The sequence below is a fragment of the Triturus cristatus genome, chromosome 11 (genome assembly GCF_964204655.1).
Source record: "Triturus cristatus chromosome 11, aTriCri1.1, whole genome shotgun sequence".
Taxonomy (NCBI): domain Eukaryota; kingdom Metazoa; phylum Chordata; class Amphibia; order Caudata; family Salamandridae; genus Triturus; species Triturus cristatus.
Genome location: NC_140594.1, coordinates 849004925 through 849028690, shown reverse-complemented (window position 1 = coordinate 849028690; position 23766 = coordinate 849004925). Strand labels below are relative to the sequence as shown.

The 23766-nt window shown below is 48.5% G+C and overlaps 1 protein-coding gene across 5 annotated transcripts in view; it reads right to left on the bottom strand.

Annotated features, from left to right (window-relative positions):
* The window catches only part of UGGT1 (UDP-glucose glycoprotein glucosyltransferase 1), an 827334-nt gene that overhangs the window by 223885 nt on the left and 579683 nt on the right, over window positions 1-23766 (bottom strand). For all 5 annotated transcript variants that reach the window (XM_085634645.1, XM_085634646.1, XM_085634643.1 and 2 more), the window contains one exon: window positions 5390-5478. In XM_085634645.1, the coding sequence (XP_085490771.1) occupies window positions 5390-5478 (89 nt within the window). The remainder of the gene's footprint in view (window positions 1-5389; window positions 5479-23766) is intronic.

The following is a 23766-nucleotide window of genomic DNA, read 5'->3' as shown; positions in this document are numbered from 1 at the left end:
TGCTCGGCGGCCATCTAGGGAAACCTGCCAAACCCACGCATTTCTGAAAACTAGACACCCGGCGGCTTCCAGGGAGGTATGGCTTGCGTGGATCCCCCAACGTTTCCTTACCCAGAATCCCCTGCAAACCTCAATTTTTGCTGAAAAAAATCACTTTTTTCACACATTTTGGGGTGGGAAAGTAGTGGCATCACCGGGCTCACACAAATTTACCACCACCCAGCGTTCCCCCAGGTCTCCCGGTAAAAATGGTGCCTCACTTGTGTGGGAGGCCCAAGTACCCACGGCAGGCAAGGGCCCAAAACGTAGTGATGGGACATTTGGGATAGGCAATGTTGATGTCGCCTCACTACGTTTTGGGCCCTTGCCTGCCGCGGGTACTTGGGCCTCCCACACAAGTGAGGCACCATTTTTACCGGGAGACCTGGGGGAATGCTGGGTGGTGGTAAATTTGTGTGAGCCCGGTGATGCCACAACTTTCCCACCCCAAAATGTGTGAAAAAAGTGATTTTTTGAGCAAAAATTGAGGTTTGCAGGGGATTCTGGGTAAGGAAACGTTGGGGGATCCACGCAAGCCATACCTCCCTGGAAGCCGCCGGGTGTCTAGTTTTCAGAAATGCGTGGGTTTGGTAGGTTTCCCTAGATGGCCGCGCACCGGGCCAAAAACCAAAGTGACCCCCCTTGCAAAACCAGGTGGTTTTGCGATAGGCCATTTTGATGTCGCCTCACTACGTTTTGGGCCCTTGCCTGCCACGGGTACTTGGGCCTCCCACACAAGTGAGGCACCATTTTTACCGGGAGACCTGGGGGAACGCTGGGTGGTGGTAAATTTGTGTGAGCCCAGTGATGCCACTACTTTCCCACCCCAAAATGTGTGAAAAAAGTGATTTTTTCAGCAAAAATTGAGGTTTGCAGGGGATTCTGGGTAAGGAAACGTTGGGGGATCCACGCAAGCCATACCTCCCTGGAAGCGGCCGGGTGTCTAGTTTTCAGAAATGCGTGGGTTTGATAGGTTTCCCTAGGTGCCGGCAGGGCTAGGGTTCAAAATCTACAGCTAGTCACTTTGCCAAAAAAAGGGTCATTTTTCACTGCAAAACCACGTTGCGTTTTGCGCCGTTTCCTGTCGCGGGCACTAGGCCGACCCGCACAAGTGAGGTACCATTTTTCTCGTAGGACTTTGGGGAACGCGGGGTGGGTGGAAATTTGTGGATCCACGCAGATTCCAGAACTTTCCATCACAGAAATGTGGGGAAAATGTGTTTTTTTTGTCAATTTTTTACGTTTGCAAGGGATTCTGGGTAACAGACCATGGTGGGAGGCAGTCAAGTCACCCATCCTGGATTCCCCTGGGTGTCTAGTTTTCAAAAATGTATAGGTTTGCTAGGTTTCCCTAGGTGCCGGCAGGGCTAGGGTTCAAAATCTACAGCTAGTCACTTTGCCAAAAAAAGGATCATTTTTCACTGCAAAACCACGTTGCGTTTTGCGCCGTTTCCTGTCGCGGGCACTAGGCCGACCCGCACAAGTGAGGTACCATTTTTCTCGAATGACTTTGGGGAACGCGGGGTGGGTGGAAATTTGTGGATCCACGCAGATTCCAGAACTTTCCATCACAGAAATGTGGGGAAAATGTGTTTTTTTTGTCAATTTTTTACGTTTGCAAGGGATTCTGGGTAACAGACCATGGTGGGAGGCAGTCAAGTCACCCCATCCTGGATTCCCCTGGGTGTCTAGTTTTCAAAATGTATAGGTTTGCTAGGTTTCCCTAGGTGCCGGCAGGGCTAGGGTTCAAAATCTACAGCTAGTCACTTTGCCAAAAAAGGGTCATTTTTCACTGCAAAACCACGTTGCGTTTTGTGCCGTTTCCTGTCGCTGGCACTAGGCCGACCTGCACAAGTGAGGTACCATTTTTCTCGTAGGACTTTGGGGAACGCGGGGTGGGTGGAAATTTGTGGATCCACGCAGATTACAGAACTTTCCATCACAGAAATGTGGGGAAAATGTGTTTTTTTTGTCAATTTTTTACGTTTGCAAGGAATTCTGGGTAACAGACCATGGTGGGAGGCACTCAAGTCACCCCATCCTGGATTCCCCTGGGTGTCTAGTTTTCAAAAATGTATAGGTTTGCTAGGTTTCCCTAGGTGCCGGCAGGGCTAGGGTTCAAAAACCACAGCTAGACTCTTCGCAAATAAAGTGTAAATTTTCAGTGTGAAAATGTGGTGCGTTCACCTTAGGTTTTGAGCCACTTCCTGTCGTGGGCACTATGCCTACCCACACAAGTGAGGTACCATTTTTATCGGGAGACTTAGGGTAGTTCAGATTTGTAAAGCAACTGTTATTACCTATTGATTTTTGATGCATTTCTCCCTTCCAAATGAAAGACATTGTGTAAAAAAAAAGTCATTTTGAAAAATGACCAATAATATGAGTATTCCCAATTTCGAAAATGTGCAAATATGCACTGTTTCTAAACTCTGTAATTTGTTCCCATTTCAGAAATACATAGGTGTCTTTCATACCGATTTTTCCATGTATACATTTTCCCACAATAATTGCTATATACCCGGAACAAAAAAAAAAAACATTACAAAATGCTGCTCAGTTTTCTACTCTGGGTTCGTTGGGCTCTTGGTGAACCTACAAGTCCTATATGTCCCCACAACCAGGAAGGTCCACCGGATGTAACGGTACATTGCTTTCAAAGAGATGTCATAATTCGAAGAAGTTACAGGTGAAAACGTTGACTCAAAATGCTGCTTTTTTCAACAAATTTTTAATTTTTCCTATATTTACCTGTAAGTTTCTATAAAGAAACCTTGATGGATCTACACAAATGACCCCTTGCTGAATTCAGAATTTTGTCTACTTTTCAAAAAGTTATAGCTTTCCAGGATCCATTATTGTTTTTGTACCCATTTCTACCGTTAACTGGAAGGAGGTTGAAAGCACAAAAAATAGCAAAAATAGGGTATGTCCCAGAAAAATGCCAAAACTGTGTAAAAAATGTTGGTTTTCTAACAAAATTCTGTCATTCCCTAAAAGCTGGAGAAATGGTGATTTCAGCCCCACAAACCCTTTTTTGATACCATTTGCAGAGAAAAACCCAGAAGCTTTCATTTGCAGCCCGTTTTTCCAATTTTTCACAAAAAAAACAAAATTTTGCTGTATTTTGACTAATTTCTGGGAACCCTGTAGGAGAATCCACAAACCCTGGGTACCTTTAGAATCCCCAAGATGTTGGAAGAAAAGGACGCAAATTTGGCATGGATACCTAATGTGGTCAAAAAGTTACAGGGGCCTAAGCGCGCACTACCCCAAATAGCCCAAAAAAGGCTTAGCACAGGAGGGGAAAAGGCCTAGCAGCGAAGGGGTTAAACAGTGTATACATTTTATTGCTATTGTAATGGAACTGTTTTTTTTAACTTTGAGATATTGGCTCTTTTTTTAACAGATTCAAAATCACTGTATAATACAGTTCGCCCACATGTTTTTATGGGATGTGTATTTTGTACTTTTATGATTTTAAATAATCGAATAAAGTGAATTGATTGACACACCGTGGTTTCGCTTCTGCAGGTTCGTGGTGGGGACAGGCAGGTAGGGCTGGGGCCAAGTTGGTGGGCATCCTCCTCTTCTTAGCTTCGGCACGGCTCTTAGGTCTTCATTCTTCTTGGTCGGTTCTTGTCTGAAGAGGCAAGGTTTTGGGTTGCCCCTAAATACTAGATTTAGGGGCGTTACAGGTAGGTAAAGGTTGGGACTAATGGGTCCCTTCCTTGGGGTGGGTAAACCCCCTAATATGCCACCCTCCTCAGGAGGGAGGGGGGGGATATGCCTCACTCCGGTTGGCTAGAGCCCTCCATCTGCAAGATGGCGGGGAGAGAGTTGTGCTTCACCTCGCCTCACCCACTTGAGGGGTGGGGTTGGCAAAGGTGGGCACACCTCTCTTCCTCACTTGGTTTTCCTGCTGATTCTCCCGCCCAAAGTGGGGGTCAGGACTGGTGGGGGCCAGTTACTGAGAGCAGCAACAGGCATGGGGAAGCTCAAAAAGACGGTAAGCCTTTGAAGCTTCCCTTCGTGGACCCTGTCCATCCTAGGGGAGGAGGTTTGGCACCTCGTCCCAGGATGTGCATTGTTTCAGACATCCGAGGGCAGCAGGCTCTCGACCTAGGGGTCCAGAAACATGCCTGGTGGTGGCAGCTGGCGAGCAGCCACTCAGCCTGGGCACATGTGTTAGGTTGTTTTTCAGGGGGCATCTCTAAGATGCCCTCTGAGTGCATTTTTCAATAAATCCCACACTGGCATCAGTGTGGGTTTAATGTGCTGAGAAGTTTGATACCAAACTTCAGTTTTCAGTGAAGGCCTTATGGTGGAGTTCACAATTAAAAACTCCCAGCACCATATACTCTTAATGGCATTACTGCACTTACAATGTCTAAGAATTGACTTGGACATTGTAGGGGTACATGGCTCGTGCACCTGTACCCTCACCACTGCTATTGTGCACCCAGCTAAAGGGGTGGTTGACCTATGCCAGGGCAGTGGGTTGTAGGCATGGCACACAGGGATGTGTTCCATGTCGACTCTTCACTTTGTTCTGCACAAAAACACGCAGCCTGCCAAGGAAGTGTGTGGGTGTAACGGTACAGGCCCCTAAGGGTGGCACAATAAGTGCTGCAGCCCTCAGAGGCCTTCCCTGATCACAGTGCCCTTGGTACCTGTGGTACCATTTACTAGGGACTGACCTGTGGCCAAGGGGTGCCAATTGGGTTTTGTTTTCAATGCAGTTTAGGGAAAGAACATAGGTCCTGGTTACCTGTTTAGTAGGAACCCAGGGCACACTCAGTCAAAGCACATAAGCAGTTTAGCAAAAAGTGGGGGGAACCATGCAATAAGAGGGCACTTTTTACACTCCGGCCAAGGTTCATTCAGTGGCGCTAATAGTTCAGAAATTGAAATGGCCTTCAGCATCAGAGTAGACTAACTGGGTATAAAGACATTGGAGTGGTGGGTCCAAAAGGGAGCTCAAACAGCCCCACACAGTAACTAAAGCACTGCAAAGCACTTTAGAACAGAAGAAAACTTAAAAAGAACACATTGGAGTTGCACTAAAGGGTGCAAAGAAAAGGAGAATAGGCGTCAGAGCGCTAAGTAGCTCAATATATGGCTCCGAGACATCACATCCAGGAAGGTGACAGTCTACATGAAGCATTGGTGACACATTTTGGCCTAAAGGAGATTCATGAAGTGAGGAACCTGCATGTAGAAGTATCCAACAGGAAGTGTTAGTTTGGCACCACCGGTTCCCTAGACAAATAATATTTTGGAACCGGTTATGCTTTACCATTGAGAATACAAAGGGTCTGAAAAATCCACAGCACGGTGCGACTCTTACCATTTAATAGATTCCCAGAATCCAGTCTCTGCCTCACCGCTCCCTTCACTCAGCAAGTCCTCGTTTACTTTTTCAGGTTTCTTTTGAACCTGCACAAATAATAAAAAAAAAAAAATCATATAAACAATTGTGTAGACAATTTTTTTTTTAAGTTGGCACAGCCACTCGGAAGCTTGAGCAGGTATATCTTTTGCAACCAAATAATTTGAGGCTGCTTACAATGAGATTGTAGGCAGGGTTAATTATAAAAAGTATGTGTCCAACATGTCACAGTTAAGGGAAGCAAACAAAGGAGAATCTTAACTGGCTTCAGTTACAATAACAAGAGAAGGATAATGTAATGGGGTGGCCTGGGACAAAGGCTCACAAAGGACAAAAAGGTTCCAAATCTTAGGGCCACATAGCCTGAAACAGGCCAGTCAAGGTCCATAATTTTGGGTAGTGGGAGCACAAACAGGACCTATTTCTTTCATTAGTTAGTACTGAGAACCCGAGTTTAATGTCATAATCAAATTGCACCTTTAAATGACATTACATCCAGACCTACAAGGATTACAGACGTGATTGTAAGTTTCTAAATAAAGGTCATCACATGCTAAAAAAAGCTGGGTTTGAGGATGGAAATCAAGAGTCCCTCAGAGTTCCTCTGTGGCTAGGCGAGGACACATATGGGCTACCTAAGCGGTGCTCCCTAAGAGGTTCTCTGCAGCTTGAGGAAAGGGTATGCCAACTAACATCCCCGTTTTGAAACATGTTCGTGCACCTCCTTGACCTCTGGTCACACAGGTTGGTTCTAGGATGATTCCAGCCACCTGAGCTACAAAGCCTTTATTCCTCTTGGGTGCTCCAGTCCCATGACACAGACTTCAAGTCAGCTAGGCATTACGCTGGTCTCGTTTTAAGTGGCCTGCTCCTCTATATTTTACCTAAAAAGGTGGTTCTCAAAAATCGGATTCTTTTATAAATTCAGATGCCACATGAATAGCACTCTACCATGAAGCGGGAATCATGCAGTAAAATTGAAGCATGTAACATTTGTCTTTAAACTGAAGGTTTTAATCAAATTCGGTTCAGCCTGTTTTTACAAATACTTCCCGTCCCAGCAGAGAAAACTCACTCGGTCATCTCATTTTCCCAGCTTCTGTACAAGTATTTAGCCAGCTTTCCATATTACCAGGCCGAGAGCTCACCAGGCAAGTCCAGAGGAGCCCAGCTGAATCTCCAAAAGATACCTATGTTGGAGAAACTGCTCTGCCAGTAAATCTATTATTTTCCAGCACTGGATCTTTTATAGATTCACAAGCTATTTAAACTGAGCACCAAGCAGCAGACACCTGTGAGGGAGTTGAAGAGCTCTACTTCCTAAAATAAACTCTGCATCACCACTTCACCCACTACACTTTCAGCAGTGGAGTGTGTATCCAGGTAGTAGTGGTCACAGAAGAATGAGTAGCGGCCTTACAGATGTCCACCAGATACAAGTTGCCTGAGAATGTAGCTGTCTTAGCATTCCTATAGTCAAGTGTGTCCTCTTTACATCTAATCTATGCTGCATGTGCTCCGCTTGGGTTGCCTTGGAAATGCTGGCTGTGAACCTGTTTAGTTTAGGTGAAACTCAGATACCACTTCTGGTGTGAATCTTGGGTGTGACCCGAGAGAGACTTTGCCTGGATGGAACTGGCTATAAGGCTCTAAGCCGAGAACTCACAATTGTAACCAAGCTGATGTCAACCAGGAAAGCTGTTTCCCAAGTAGGAAATCTAAGTTTATTGTTAAACATAAGTTCAAAAGGATTGATAATGAAAGTAGTAAAAACCAAAGAAAGTACTGATAGTGGTGCAGGCTTTCTGATTTGACAACACATTTGAATCAATCCTTTGAAAAAGATTTTGATGACAGTTTATCTAAACCGCATGCCAACACCAAACCTCTTCCTGTACTGGGATAGCACTGCCAAATGTATGCCTACTGAATTGTGCTGAAATCCCACAAGGATCATGCCGCAGCTGCACTTCAGTCACTTTTGCATCATCAGTTGGAACAGAAGGATGGAGGGAAAGAGTAGAGGAACCCTCTTGTCCCATTCTAAGAAGAAAAACAAACACTAGTTATACTTGTTCCAGAAGCTGGGAATCTAAGGAAGGACATGCAGCAATTTGTTACTGTCACGAGGAGATCCAATCTCATGGTACCCCACCTGATGAACAGATAGCCACCACTGCTTAGTCCAGTTCCCACTTATGTGACTCGGACCAAGCCTTGCTCAGGTTGCCAGCCATGTCATACTTGATTCCCAGGGCAAGAATTTGCCTGGTACTACAGTTATGCTCATGTACAGCTTGGAATCCCATGCCAAAATGTTCTGTGCTTCTCTGGATACGGTGTGGGAGTGGATGGTGCCCACCTTCAGGAGACAGAACTTAGTTGTTGTGTTGTCAGTCAGAAAGGTACAAGGGCATTTTTTTTTTTTTAGGGGTGTGTATATCCAATAACCAAGATTAAGATGTTCTAGTGACGGGGAAACCTATGGGAGCCACTGCAACGATCTGGTCCTGTAGGGTAAGGTCAATGTGTCCCTTGTGAACCACACAGACACTTATAAACACAACAGGCAAGACACGCCCAGTCGAATTGTGAATGTGCATTAGGGCAAACATTAAAAAAATTGCAACAAGTTGTATTTATGCAGCATTCATTGCACCAAAAGGAATAGGTTACTTACCCTGTAAGCTTCTATACATAGCCAGTAGTGCCATAGATTCATATGCTTAGCTTACTCCTGCCATCTAGTTTTGGGCTCGGAAGTAGCAAGTTGTTTTTCTTCGAAAAGTCTTTCGAGTCACGAGGTATAGTGACTCCTCTTATAGTTTGTATTGTGCATGGTCATCGGCTCCTGTGTTACACTGTTTTTCACTGACCGGTGGACTTAGGATAGGAAAAGTAAATGAAACAGTAAAGATGATCATGCAAGTTACATTTTAGAAAGATAAATGTATATTAGAAATGTGTGTTCATCAGTTATTTGTTTCAAGGTAGGAGGCTAAGTGCACATTAAATCTACTGCACTACACGCTACAAATAAATGCTACAGGGTAAGTAAAATTCCATTTGTGCGGGCGAGGGAGGCAGACAGAGTCCCTGCTTATTAGGAGTGGTATCATGATCTCAAGCCCCTGTTATTGCCTCTGTATTGTCCTCTGTGATAGGACCATCTGTTTTTTGGGGGTTGGTGGAGGCCTTGCTGCTTCTGAAAGGTAACTGCGACTGCCTAAGTTGTTCATTTGGTTGTCCCTCTGTACTGACCCTTATGGAAGAACCCTCTGTACTGGTATGTTTGTAAGGCACCCAAGACTTTGTCCTTTTTAATCTTCTCTAACATATTGTCTACTTCAGGGCTAAAGCGGTGTTCTCCATCAACAGGCAGTTTGAGGAGATATTGCAGGACATCAGGCTTAAATCCAAACATCCTTAACCACACGTGGTGTCTGATTATAATGCTAATGTTGACTTGCCTAGCACTGTTGTCCACCGCATCTAATGCACACTGGATTGTCGTGCTAGATATGACCTTGCCTTTCTCAACAAGTTCTGTTCCTCCCTGCTAATACTGTTCAGAAAGATGTTGTAATGATTTCTGCATCTCACCCCATTGAGCCCGATTGTACCTGGACAGGTGCCCCACTGAGTTGGCAATTCTAAGGTGGTTTGCCGTCTGTACTGCAATTCATTTTCCTGCAGCTTAAAGTTTCTTACTCTCCTTGTCTGTAGGAGGTGTGCCACCTATCCCTTGAGAACTGGCTCGTTTTCTCGCTGTATGTACCACAGGAGAATCTGGTGGGACGTGTCCCATAACATACGTTAGGTCAGTTGGCGAGAGTTTATTTTTAGGTTTTGCCTGCACAGCGCTTGCACTGTGCTTTTGAAATCTATTTTTTATAATATAAATCTTAAAAGGGGCTTGCATCTCTGCCCCTCACTTTCCTGGCTTTTAATTGGTTCCTGTGCTTGTCACTTACTTTTCCTCCATTACTATTGGCTGTAGCATATTTTCATGCATTTAACAATGCTTGTTCATGTTTACTTCTCTGATCAGTTTTCCATGGCCGAAATACTGTTAACATCTACTTTGGTGGAACTATTTTTTCATAAAGTTTTGCCTCTTTCTGCACATTTATATAGCGCAACTTATTGCCTCGAGAGTCTAAGTGCTTTGCCCAACATCACCGGATGGCACCGTCAAGACCCAAACCAGGTTTCCCACATCTAGAGTCAGCTGCTCTAGTCGCTTGCCACATCCTCTCCACTCCTGTGATACTTGTTTATGTTGGCTCTGAGAGCTGGAATGTTAGAAACAGACGAGGGGCTGCATGTTGCAAAGACGATTGGTGTTGGACTTGGCCCTTTCGGCAGGTTCATCGCTAAACTTTCTTGCCTTTTCTCTGACATGGTGTTGGTGGTTTTAGGCCTCTGGGCACTTTAGCACTGTGGTCCAGTGTAAAGTGCGTGAGCTCTCTGTTACATTTGGTAAGGTTGGCCTGCCCTCCCGTAGGAATGCATTGGGGATTCCCTGATAAAGTGTGTCAGTGATAATTCCTGGGATGTGAGGAGCAGCGTGGTTGAGTTTAGTATGTATGAAATTGTAAGAATAAATGCTGCGCAATGGTGTGTGCAGATTTATGATGACTGGTTGAGAAATGCCACTTTTAGAAGTTGGCATTTGTGTGTGCTGTGTGTCTGCCTGCCTGATGTGAATTGCATGTCTGGCTTTTGAGTGACCGGGGCTGAGAGGTGTGTGTGGCTCCAGGAGGGGCAGGGTGAGTCAGCGCTAGGCTGAATGGGACATCTGCAGTGGGAGTAGTGGGAGGAGTAATCCCCTGACTCTGAATAGGACTGTGCCCAGCCTGGACAATCTCCGTCCCCTGTGGTGCGTCTTATCACCTAGCCCCACCGGAGAGAGGAGCTAGGTAAACAAAGTGCTCCATTTCTCCCCTAAACCAGTTGCATCTGGTTCCCCCAAACCCTGTACTACAGACAAAGGACTGTGTGGTATAAATATAGGGGCTGTGACCCCATGATGTTGGTTCTATGCTGGTGTGCTGTTCCTGAGTTGGGGGCTTGCTGGGGCCCAGGAGGAACTGCCATGGGGGCTTACCTCCCTGCTGGAGGGCCCTGTGTGCTGGCCTCCCTGGGCCCAGCCATGACCCATCGACCTGGAGGAACTTTTGTTTGGACTCCCACTCCACTTTGTTTATTTTCGGTGGGAGCCCACCCTGCATTTTGGTGCTTAGCGTGAGCCTACCCCGCTTTTATGGAATTTGATCGCGGGTGCCCACCCCACATTGCCCGGCCGAGAGAAATCCCCGCCACGGCCCGATCCCACGAGGAGGAAGCCAGGCGGCCTAGCCCGACTGTGGGCGGGGCTTCAAACGTGTCCGGCATCCCAGGAGAGAAGTCCAGCCCGCCGGAGAAGCCGCCAGCGAAGAAGAGAGTGACCCCTAGGAGTGGGGGCTCTCCTGTGCATGCCGCCCGGGACCGGAGGAGTCTTCAACGGAACTCTGGTGAGTGGGGCAGACCGGAGCGGATTTGGGGGCTCCCAAGGCACATGTAGTGAGGATCACCTTCAAGCTCCTCACCCACGCTCACAAAGCACTCCACAATAACCAGACCAGTGTACCTCAACGGACGACTCCCCTTCTACACCCCGAACCGGCAGCTTCGCTCTGCTGACCTCGCTCTCGCCACCGTCTCCCGCATCCGGGGAGCGACCGGTGGCGGCAGATCATTCTCCCATCTCGCCGCAAAAACCTGTAACACTCCCCAGCCGTCTGCGACAGACAGGATCTGCTGGCCTTCAGGAGACTCCAAGACCTGCCTGTTCGAGCAGTAGCAGCACCCCAGCACCCCCGAGCCTCGAGACCCTCACGGGTGAGTAGTGCGCTTTACAAATGGATTGATTGATTGATTGTGATGGGAGCAATTGGATTTAGAGGGCTCCGGTGTGTTGTGCCGATCGAGGCACAGTGTCGGTGCCCATTTCCTGAGCGGCCCCAACGATGGGGGCAATTCTTTGAGTCCCTGATGGGAGGGGTGCGTCGGGGTACATTGTGGGTGCCCGCCCTCCGTGGCCACTCTGAGGGCCCAGTGAGCGCCGTGTGGCTTTCCCAGCTGTCCCACCTGCTAGAGGGCAGCTGCAACGATGGGGGCAGTGTTGAAGAGAGCCCCAGTGGGGGTTCCGAGGGCACAGTCGTGCCAGGGCCCCTTGTGCTGTATTCCCAGTTGCGCCGCTGTAGTGGGCAACTGCAACATTTTGGGCATATTTGTTCAGAGGGCACAGTGAGTGCCCGGGGCCACGTTCTGCATCACAGCTGTACGGCAATTAGCAGCAGTTGCAACGTTTAGGCCATTAGTTCTTTGGGGGCATTTATAGTGAGACAGGAGTGAAGTACACTCCTGTGCCCCAGCGCAATTGCGCACTTGTGGATTCTGCTGCATTGGCAGCCGCCCAGACACTTTTGGACATGGGGCATTTGAGCCTTCTGTGGAGGCCAGTTGGCCCGGGGGACTGTAAGGTTGAGAGGGAGCCAGGCCCTACTGTGATTTATGTGGTGTTAGGAAATGTGATTCATGTACTGTGTTTTATGCACCATGATTTATGCCTCTACTGTGGTTTATGTTATGAGGTTTTACATATTGTGGTTTATGCTTGTGAGGTTATCCTCTACTGTGAGTTAGGCCCCTAATGTGGGTTATACTTTGGAGGTTATGGTCTAATATGTTTAGGCTTATGAGGTTGGTGCATAACGTATTTTACGCCTGATGTGATACTGTGCATAATATGGTTTATGTTGCAGGATGATGCGGAGTACAGTGTTTGCCAGTAATTACTGGTTGCGGTCTACGTTTATTATATGTTCTACATTTACTATGTTCAATTTGTGATGGTTCTGACAGTGGTCCAAGTGGCCCTGTCATGTGTATATAATCCCCTGTAAATATTACCTAGTGCCAGGTGGCACAGTGTATATTGTGTGATTACTATTCTATGTGTTTATGATAGTACAAAGGCTACTTTTGATATAACCTTGTGTGGAGTTCCTTTTGTGGTGTGCCTAGTGAGTTGTTGCTGTGTGTGTGTTGCACAAACGCTTTACACATTGCCTCTGGGATAAGCCTGACTGCTCGTGCCAAGCTACCAAGGGGGTGAGCAGGGGTTATCTTCGGCGTGTAACTCCCTTGCCCTGACTAGAGTGGTGGCTTCTGCCTAGCTTTGGCGCAAGCCTTAGCCAACCAGAAATCCAATTTCTAACAATTGGTAACATAATATTCAAAGGAAGACAAGTAACCTACAGAAGAGTGTGGCCCCATACTGAACTCGTGGTCAAAACTCAACAGCCATCTTAACAAGCATTTGCAATGCAATAGGTCTCGCATTTACCAGAGTTTAAGCTATTGGCATTGCAAATGCCAATGCCATTTATTTATGTTTTAAAAACAAAAATAAAAAGTATTGTTATTTGCAATGTCAATAGCTCAAACTCGCGTAAATGGGAGACCTATTGCATTGCAAATGCTTGTTTAGGACCTGTGCCCTGGAGACCACCTTCTAATGAAACTACCTCCAGTCGAAGTGGATATGTTATGATGAATGCGATATCCTTCCATCGAGTGAGACCACATCCAGGGGGTGACACTACCTTCAAGGTGTTGGAAAAATGTAGCGGGTAAGCCAACCATCCAGAGAATGCGACCACCTTGCAGCGAGTGAGACCTACTTCCAATGTGTGAGACCACCTTCTACTGAGTGAGGCCTTTCCTTGAGTGACGCCTTTTCTAGCGGGTGAGACTACTTTGTAATGAATGACACCCCTTCCATTGGTTGAGGCCGCACACCTCTGATGAGTGAAACAAGGCTGCTACCCATGCCCCTCCCCCAGCCCATCTTCCATGAGTGACTCAGGGTGCCGGCCTCTGTCCCCCTCGATGAATGTATGGGTGAATGGATGAATCCCGACGCCCCTCCTTCCCGCCCCCCAGGACACAATTAGCTCTCCTTTCAAGCAATACAGCCATTCTTGGCAGCCTGGAGCGCTCTCTCTCCCATACGGGGAGACTATCCTGCTCCCACCAGAATTAATGAAGACCCCTCCTCCCCTCCCCTCCCCTCCCCTTCCCCCCTCCCGGCAGAGAGAGGTGAGCTCATCCCTTAGTGAAGCAGCTCTCTGTGGGGCTGCTTGTAATTAGGGGTCCAGGGGGGCAGGGTGGATTAGGGAGGAGATGAAGGGGTTGTACACTGGGGAGGAGGCAGAGAGACAAATTAAATGTCATCGCCACAGAGCGGGGGAGCTCAAAACTGGGGGCAGTTTGATTGATATTAGTGTAGGGGGGCACGTTGGGTCTGAGAAGCCCCAGTGCCCCCACTAAAAGCAGTGAAGGGGTTAGCACACCCTGAGGCTAAGCTTGTGGGCCAGAAGAGAGACCCTTTATTTATTTACTTTTATATAGCGCGGATATTGCCCAAAGGCACTAGAGCGCTTTACAACCGAGATAGATCATTATATAAGGTGACAACTTACATCATCCAAGAACGTAGACACAGTTAATGCCACGGACGCTGGGGGGCAGCATTAGTTGCAGCACTCAGAAGAATCCACTGAAAGGCGAGGCAGTGGGAACATGGGATCTTTTCTCACAGTGGTTTTTACACGTAGATGGGGAGGGGTGCTAGTGTCGAGATGTTAGCAGCCTTGAGGTCGGGGACGGGTGAGACTACTGTGACCATACTGCCAGCAGGGGTTCTACTGAGACACTGATGACGTAAGCCCCATGTCAGTGGTCAAAGCAGCCTGGTAAGACCGCGAGACTACAGAACGAGCACTTTGCTGCAATAAATTCTGCTTCCAGGTGCTTCTGTCTTTTCAGATTATTCAGAGCAATCCCCAAAATAACCCTCTCAGTTTAGGAACGATGTAATTCAGCCTTGAGTCGTAGCTCCCTCTGTCGGGCAGCCAGAGATCTACAGCTAGCACCACCCGCGGCGGAGCTATCATTTGTGCAGCAGGTACAGAGGCCACCGGATGACAATGATCCACTGCACCCGAATAATACCGTAAGATGAAGGTACAGTATACAGGCGCAAAAATGACAAAAAAATAAATAAAACAATAAAAAGTGAAATAAAGCACTGCTTGTATCGAGTATTATCTGGCTAGTCATGGGAGTAAAGTGCATTACTTGTTAGACTGATGTTGTTGCAAAACTTGGAGATGTACATGTCCGAAAGGGTGTGTGAGTGTGTGGGAGGGGGAGGCGGGGGGGGGGGGGGGTGGGTGGAGGTAGAGAACTGGTGAATGGTTTGTGATTGCTGCCCGTGGCAAGTTAGGGCCATTGTAGGCAGCTGCTTTATGGCGCTATGTAATGCGACACTTTCCCCACCATGTTGCGCAGTTTCAGCTGTTATGTGGCAAACATCTGTAGGATATTCAGGGAAAAGTGGGCACCATTTCAACATCGAGGGCTCCATCTGCGCCTTTTAATCAAATCCAATACTGGCAGGGGACGTGCGTGTGCGTTTTTTTTTTTTTACACAAGTGCTAATCTGCTGCCAGCACACTGCACTACATTTAAGCCCTCGCCTCTCTGCCTCCCTTTAACATGGTGAGAATGAATATGCTACTTACCAGTATGCATCTGTTCTTGGCATGTAGGGCTGCTGACATTCATATCTGTGCATAGATCGCCGCCTAGTGTTGGGTCCGGATGTTTGCACGTTGTTGTCCTGGAAGAGTCTTCGAAGTATCCTTGGATAGGTGACTCCTCCCCTGGACTACAGTGCGCATGGGCATCCTCTCCATCCTCAGATTGTTTTTCGCCATTGTGGCAGTGATGGAGTAGATACAGAAAGTGATGACCATGCTTGCAGTAATTCTGAGAGCTGCAGCTGCGACAGGCGCCGGGGAGGAGGGAGGGCGATATGAATGTCAGCAGCCCTACATGCCAAGAACAGATGCATACTGGTAAGTAGCATATTCAGTTCGAGGCATGTGGGCTGCTGAATTCATATCTGTGCATAGAATACATAGCAGTGCCCTCTATTAGCGGCGGCTACCCGTGCCAGCTGCAGCGGTCTGAAAAAGTGTTTTGAGAACAGCCTGTCCTACAGCTGCCTGCTGTTTTGACTGCACATCTACGCAATAGTGTTTTGTAAATGTGTGTGTAGTGGACCATGTGGCTGCTCTGCATATATCATGCAGGGGAATATTTCCTAGGAAGGCCATGGAAGCCCCCAACTTACGTGTTGAGTGGGCTCGTGGTGGAATAGTTAATGTGCGTTTTGCCTTTTGATAACAGATTTGAATACACTTAACTATCCATCTGGCTATCCCTGCTTTGGAGATGGCGTTACCTTTGTGGTGTGGGGCAAAGGCAACGAACAGTTGTTTTGTCTTCCTGAATGGTTTAGTCCTGTCGATGTAGTACATGAGGGCCCTCCGTACATCTAGTGTATGTAGTGCCCTTTCTGCAACAGTTTGTGGGTTTTGGAAGAAAACGGGCAGTTCAATAGTCTGGTTCATGTGGAACTGTGATATTACCTTGGGCATGAACTTGGGGTTGGTACGTAGTACGACCCTGTTAGCGTGAACCTGAATAAATGGCTCTTGAACGGTTAGTGCCTGGAGTTCACTAACTCTTCTGAGGGAAGTGATCGCTACTAGGAAGGCCACTTTCCAGGTAAGGAATTGAATCTCGCATGAGTGTAGAGGTTCAAAGGGTGGACCCATCAGGCGTGTGAGGACCAAGTTGAGGTTCCACATTGGAGCCGGTGGGTGACTAGGTGGAATGACTCGTTTGAGCCCTTCCAAGAATGCTTTGATGGCAGGCACTCTGAATAGAGAGAGGTGCTGCCTGGTTTGCAGATAGGCTGATATTGCGGTCAAATGGACACGTATAGAGGTGTACGCCAGATTGCATCGATATAGGTGTAAGAGATAACAGATGATGTTTTGGATGGATGCGTCCAGCGGGTTGATGTCATTATTTCCGCAATAAATGACGAACCTTTTCCATTTGGCTGCATAGCAAGCTCTGGTAGTGGGTCTCCTGGCCTCCTTGATGATGTCCATACAGTCAGGTGGCAGGTTGAGATAGCCAAACTCTAGGACTTCAGGAGCCAGATCGCCAGATTCAGCTGTTGCGGATCTGGGTGCTGAACCTCTCCATGGTTCTGCGTCAAATGCGCGGGTTTGATCCGCAGCCTTTGATGCGGCACCACGGAAAGTTCGAGGAAGGTGGTGTACCACGGCTGGCGTGCCCACGTGGGAGCAACTAGGACGAGTGTCAGGGAGTGTTGTCGGAGTTTGCGGGCCACTAGCGGTATCAATGGCGCTGGGGGAAAAGCGTACGCAAATCTGCCGGACCAGTTCATCCATATCGCATTGCCCTGCGACTGCGGATGTGGGAATCTGGCGGCGAAGCTTGGGCATTTTGCGTTTTCGCTTGTCGCGAATAGGTCTATCTCCGGATGACCCCACTGCTGAAAGTACGGTTGGAGTACTGATGGGTGTAACTCCCACTCGTGCATTTGGTGGCTGTGTCTGCTGAGCAGATCCGCCATCTGGTTGTCCTTGCCAGGGAGGTGTTCCGCCATGAGGAACATGTTCCTTTGAATGGCCCACTTCCACATGCTCTGAGCCAGATGAGACAACTGTGGAGAGTGTGTGCCTCCCTGTTTCTGTATGTAGTACATTGCGGTCATGTTGTCCGTCCGGATCAACACGACCTTGTTGCATAGATGTACTTTGAACGCCTTCATGGCTAGGAAGATTGCCATCAATTCCAGAAGGTTGATGTGCAACTTCTTTTGTTGTGTTGTCCATAGTCCTTGCACTGTGTAGTGGAGTACATGAGCTCCCCATCCCTGGAGAGACGCGTCCGCTGTCAGTACTATTTGTGGGACAGGCTCTTGGAACGGTCGGCCCTTGCAAAGGTTTTGTGGATTCCACCAATGCAGAGAGTTGTATGCCCGACCGCTCACCAACACTAGGTCCTTTAACTGTCCTTGAGCCTGATTCCACTGACGTGCTAGGCACTCCTGAAGTGGGCGCATATGTAATCTCGCGTGCGGGACTATGAAGATGCAGGAGGCCATCATGCCTATCAACTGCATGAACACTCGCGCTGGAAGTGAGTGATTGGGTTTGAATTTGGAGATCAGCAGTTGTATGCTGTCGATCCTCACTAAATTTGGCTGAGCTGTGGCCGCCAGAGTGTCTATAGTCGCACCTAGGTACTGTTGTACGTGTGCGGGCTGGAGATGGGACTTTGGATAATTCAGTGAGAATCCCAGACTGTGAAGAAGGTGAATGGTGCGGGACATGTGGCTTGCACATTGCTGGGCTGACTTCGCTTGAACGAGCCAGTCGTCTAGGTAGGGGTAGACGTGTATATGCTGCCTCCGTAGATGTGCTGCCACCGTAGCGAGGCACTTCGTGAAAACCCTGGGCGCTGTTGTCACGCCGAAGGGAAGGACTTTGAACTGATAGTGCTGCCCCTGAACAGTGAACCTGAGGTATTTTTTGTGTGAGGGGTGGATGGGTATGTGAAAGTACGCATCCTTGAGGTCCAGTGTGGCTAGGAAGTCTCCCTGCTTGAGAAGCGGAAGGACTTGCTGTAGAGTGAGCATATGAAAGTGCTCTGAAAGAATGTACTGGTTCAGGGGTCTCAGGTCCAATATAGGTCTGAGCGACCCGTCCTTTTTTGGAATTAAGAAGTAGAGGGAGTACACTCCCGCACCCTGCTCGTGGATGGGTACGACCTCTATAGCGCCTTTTAGAAGCATACTTTGCACTTCTTGCTGTAAGAGCGTTAAGTGCTCTGAGGACATAGGACGGCTTCTTGGTGGTATTGTGGGTGGAGTGGAGGTTAACTCCAGACAGTAACCGTATTTTATAATATCTTTGACCCACCTGTCCGTGGTGATGGAATTCCACGTGGACAGGAACCTTTGTAGCCTTCCCCCGACAGGTGTTATGTGGTCGGGAGGAAGGGAGAGGGCGTCACTGCTTGTTCTTGGGGGAGGACCTGGTGTTGCCGTAGCCGCGTCCTCTGCCCTTTGTGCTGGAGCCACGATATCCACCTCGGGTGTTTTTATCATAGGTGGTCTGTGTATTGCCTTTGTTATATGTTTGTTGTGACCCCTGTCCTCTACCTGCTCCCTTGTTTCCGGGGCGACGAAAGGAGCCGCTCCGAAAGGACTGAGTTTGTAGTGCGCCCATGGACTTTGCAGTGTCCGTATCCTTTTTTATCTTTTCGAGGGTGGTGTCAACCTCTGGCCCGAATAAATAGTCGGGGTTGACGGGCTGGTTCAGTATATTGTTTTGTACCTCAGGCTTGAATCCTGAGATCCGTAGCCAGGCATGTCGTCGCAACATGACACTTGTGTTTATGGCTCTGGCAGCCGTGTCTGCAACATCTAGTGCGCATTTGATGGAAGCGTTCGTTAGTAGCTGTCCTTCTCTGATGAGCATTTCTGCGCCTTCCTTGAACTGGTCAGGGAGATGTTGGAATATTTGCTCAAGTGTGTCATAGTGTGCTCTATCATAGCGAGCAAGGAGCGCCTGAGTGTTGGCTATGCGCCATATGTTGGCAGCTTGGGCGGCAACTCGCTTGCCAGAGGTTTCTAACACCTTGGACTCTTTGTCCGGGGGAGGAGCGTCACCTGTTGTTTGCGAGTGTGCCCTCTTGCGTGCATTCGCTACGACGATGGAGTCGAGTGGTAATTGTCCTCTGATGTAAGTAGGATCCCCAGGTGCTGATCTGTATTTTTTATCAATCCTGGGGTTTATCACTCGTGCCCTGGTGGGTTCTTTGAAAATGTCCTTGGCTGGTTTGAGGACCCCCTTCAACATTGGCAGAGTCTTTACATGTCTTTCTGAGGATGCAAAGGTGTCCATTAGAAAGTCATCTTCGATGGTATCAGAGTGAAGCTGCACCCCATGGTTATTGGCAGCACGTTCGATAAGAGCATTGAACGCTGCAGTATCCTCCGTAGGAGATGTCTTTGCCCCATAGAGTTGTGGATCCTGTGCATCGAGAGGTGCACTGGGGTCTGCAGGGTCGCCCCAAGTTTGATCAGGGTCCTGCTGGTCATCAGGGTCCGTGTCTACATGGTAGGGGACTTGGTCAACCATGTAGTCCTCCAATGCGTCTGTATCGGAGCGTGTGGGGGAGAACCGGTGTGGATCCTGGTAGGATGAATGGAAGGGTTCATAAAGGAGAGGTTCCGATTCTGCAGGCAACTTCCTTTTTAGTGGGATCCTGAAAGGGTCCAATGGCGGCTCCGAAGTTATCCTTCGGTCCTGGAGAATCATTCTGCCAGTGCCGGCGTCGATGATACGTGCTGGAGACGTCTCAGCAGGTGTGACCGTAGGTTGGGTGACCCGTGTCCTGAGTTGGAACATTTTTGGGATTGTTGACGGAGGCAAGCCGAAGGTAATGTTGGTCGGCACCGAAGAGGCTGCGGGAGCTCCGACCGAACCGGAGCCCGACGTGTCCTGGAGGACAGGTGTGGTTTTGCTGCCTTGCGTCACACCAGGTCGTACTTGGGGCGCCTTCGAGGCTTTGGCACCGGCCAGGCTCGTAGAGGCGGCCGTAGATTTTTTCGGTGCCGGAGGGTCATCGAGTCGGGGTGAAGAGATCACCGTCGAAGTCTTCGATACCTGAGGCTTAGGTGTCGTCGAGGGAGCGATGTGAGACACAGCAGGCGGTACGGCCCTTGGTGTCGTCGGTGCCGGTAGCCGAGCAGGTTTGTCGGTGCCGATGGCTTTTTTCCGTTTGTCGACTCCAACGTCGCCCGCCTCAAGTTCGGCACCGAAGTCCCTCTTGGTGCGGTCGGTGCCGACGCGGTGCGCTGGCGTCGAAGGCCTCGATCCGACCAGCGCTACTTTCAGTTTCGGTTTCGGTGGAACCTGAGCAGCTTTCGGTTTCGGTTTTGTGATAGGGAAACCAGCCTGTTTATGTAGTAATGGCTGCCGCTGAACGTCCGAGGCCGGGCCCGAGGGCGGGGCCGAAGAACTGCGGGATGGGTCTCGGGTAAGGCCCGAAGGCGATCCCTCGACCGGAGCCATAGGCTGTGGCACTGGTGTTTGAACGGTTTGAACAGGTAGGCCTTGTTCATCATTGGAGCTACTTTCTTCGGCCCCGAAGGCCTCCTCGTCGTCTCCTACCTCGGTGTCGTCTTCACCTCTGTGGAAGAGTGACTCGTCTTCCTCGTCCGATCCGGGTTCGTGTTCGGAAACGGGACTGGAGGGCAAGACTTCCAATTCCTCGACGTCCTCGGCCTCGCCGAAGATGTCTGTCGGGGCCGGTGCCGCGTGCTGCGCCTCGAGTCTCGCCGCTCGTCGATTCCGCAGAGTCTTCTTCGAGCGGAACCGGGCACAGGCCATGCATGTTGATTCGTCGTGGTCCGGCGAAAGGCATTTGTTGCACACCGGATGGACGTCGATGTGTGGGTACTTCGCATTGCATACCGGACACCTTTTGAACGGCGTCCTGGATTCCATCGTCGAAGTCGTCGATGGACAGGTAAATGCGAAAGCAGTCGGTGCTGAAAGTTAGTAAACTAACAAATTCTATCGAAACCCGATCGATAAACAGTACCGACGCGAACTAAAGGCCTTTTGGCCTCGAAAAAATATTTTCCTAACTTGAGCTAAGATAGCACATCCGAACCCAATGGCGGAAAAAAACAATCTGAGGATGGAGAGGATGCCCATGCGCACTGTAGTCCAGGGGAGGAGTCACCTATCCAAGGATACTTCGAAGACTCTTCCAGGACAACAACGTGCAAACATCCGGACCCAACACTAGGCGGCGATCTATGCACAGATATGAATTCAGCAGCCCACATGCCTCGAACTGAAGGTTAATGTCTCCCAATGTTCGGCATTAGCCAGAACATTACTCATTCTACACTTGCACGCCGTTCAATATTAAAGAACAATTCTTCCGAACGCGCTCCGGCGGAGTCATAAAAAGACTGATTTGGTTTGTGATTGTCCTATTGTAATAATCTCAGAAGCAGATTACCTGCCCGGGGGTGATGCTTATCTGAATGATAATGAGAAATCTGAATTTTTGTTTCCACCTATTACATCACCTCCCATGACGTGCGGTAACAGAAGGGATACTCACAACAGAGTCAGAGCTAAACACACTGCAGAGGACAGCGTGGGGTCAGAGTGTGGCCGAGGGACCTATAGACAGAACTCTCACTGCATGTCGGAGATTCGAGTAAGCCTACGTAGGTGTGCCTCTTTTCACGCATCATTTTCACTAGCTAGCTTTAAGTGGCGAAGCCCAGAACAGCATACCGATTAGCATTCTGTAACCAAAAATAGGTAGGATTTTCTAGTTTAAAACCTGCAATTAATATAATGACAACATCAGTAAAAGTTACACTACACAAACTGTTTCGAACGTGGCTTGACAGAAATCCTTACATGCTGGGTGGCCCAGATCTGTGAGTTCTGAGACAGAGGGCAGGCCACATGAGAAAACAATTATTACACGGGCGCTAAAAAACAGATGGCCCCTGCACACGCGAAACGAAAGCAAGACAAGTAACAGATGGCCCCCTTAAAGATAAGAAAGTGCTTCACAACAGCCGTGAAGCAGACAATCCTGTCCGGGTGGGCCGTCTGAAAAGGAGAAAGGGCAGCGACTACAAAACCCCATTTCCAACGGCAGGCCATCGTTTAGCATAAACGGTGACACCAGCCAATGAAAATGAGGGGCGGGGCTTCAAGTCCCCTTATCAAATCTACTCTTACAATATCTCTCGCCCAGAGAGCAGCGGTTTGCGCTGCAACGCCAGGCGAGACCTAAAAACGTGCTGGTGAGCGATAAACACCATTGCTGACAGAATGTTCGCACATAGTATGTAATACAATCTGATTTCCCTTTCTTTGGGATTCAAAATGATAATAGCTTTAATAACAGATAATTAGCAGATATGTACTTTGTGTATTAAAAAAATAAACTAATACAAGAATTGAACTGCTACAGGTCTTAAAATGGCCTTGTTACGTCTGCTTTTTATTATAAATCCTGTCACTGCCCTTTTCATGAGCAGGTATACTCACACCGCCCCACTGCTCCTGTAAGATGGCTGCATTTCCAATTAGCACTGCTTTTGGAATCTGCTTGTAATGCTGTTCTTGCTTGCTGTTTGACAGTTCGCTGCATTCTGCCTTCCTGACTAAGCACTTGGGTTGTCTCTGAGGACAACCAAAGGGCAGAGAGCGAACGAGTCTGGGCCAGAAGCTCCCGTTATCCGTCTGTTGCACTCGATGCGGAAGATGCTGTCAGACCTCTTCCGAGTGCTGTGGGGCCAAGCCCAACACCCTGTAAGTGTGTGTATGTACGCGAGGCAGAGTTTTTTATTTACACTTTATTAAAAGCTTTCACAGGAAAGGTCTGGTCAGTGTGTCAATGTTTGACATTTCGCCTGCACAGTGGTTGTGCCATGCTTGTGATTAGGTTTCGCCTGCACAGCGCTCGCACTGTGCTTGTTAGGTTTCATTCTCCACTCCTGTGATACTTGTCAGGGAGCTTTTAACAACTCATCATTCAATACATTGGTGAAACCGATGCATTACCAATGCCCGTTTATTAACCCTAGTGTAGGAAGCTGGCTCTGTATATGGTACTGCCACTAGGTGGTAATACTATGCACAGAGTCCAGGGGTTCCCCAAAAGTGTACAGGGCTCAATGCAAAACTCAAAGCGCTCTATTAATGGTAGTGTGGGCGAGCAGCCTTAGGCCTAACAGAGAGCAGTGTAAGACATGTATTGCACACATGATGAATAAAGGACACAACTCAAGAAGGAGATCTAGATCAATTTTATAAAATTATAATTTGTTTGTGCTTTATTTTAAGACCCAGGTCATCGTAATCAGGTAAGTATGCTTTTAATATAAAATAATTTTCACTTTCAAAAATCGACACTTAGAAACTTTTTCATACTGTCCAACGTTATGCTATGGGGAAAACAATGTCGTGATTAAACATGCAAGTATCGAACTTTCAATTTCAGTCTTCGGAGCCAAGAGTCAGCAAGGGCCAGGGGTCAGGTAGGTACCAAAACTGCACCACCAGCTGCACAGGCGCGGCCAGGTGCAGATGTAAAAATTGGAGTTCAACCCAATGCTTTCCAATGGAGACAGAAGGTGCCTGGAGCCACACTGCTTGCAGGTAAGTAACTCGGTTGCAGGGGCCAAGTTTTGGTGGTTAGAACAAGCACAAGGGGGTGGGTGGGGGGGGAGGGAGTGTTCGGCACAAAGCAGCAAAAACATGCACCACCAGCGGCACAAGGAAGGC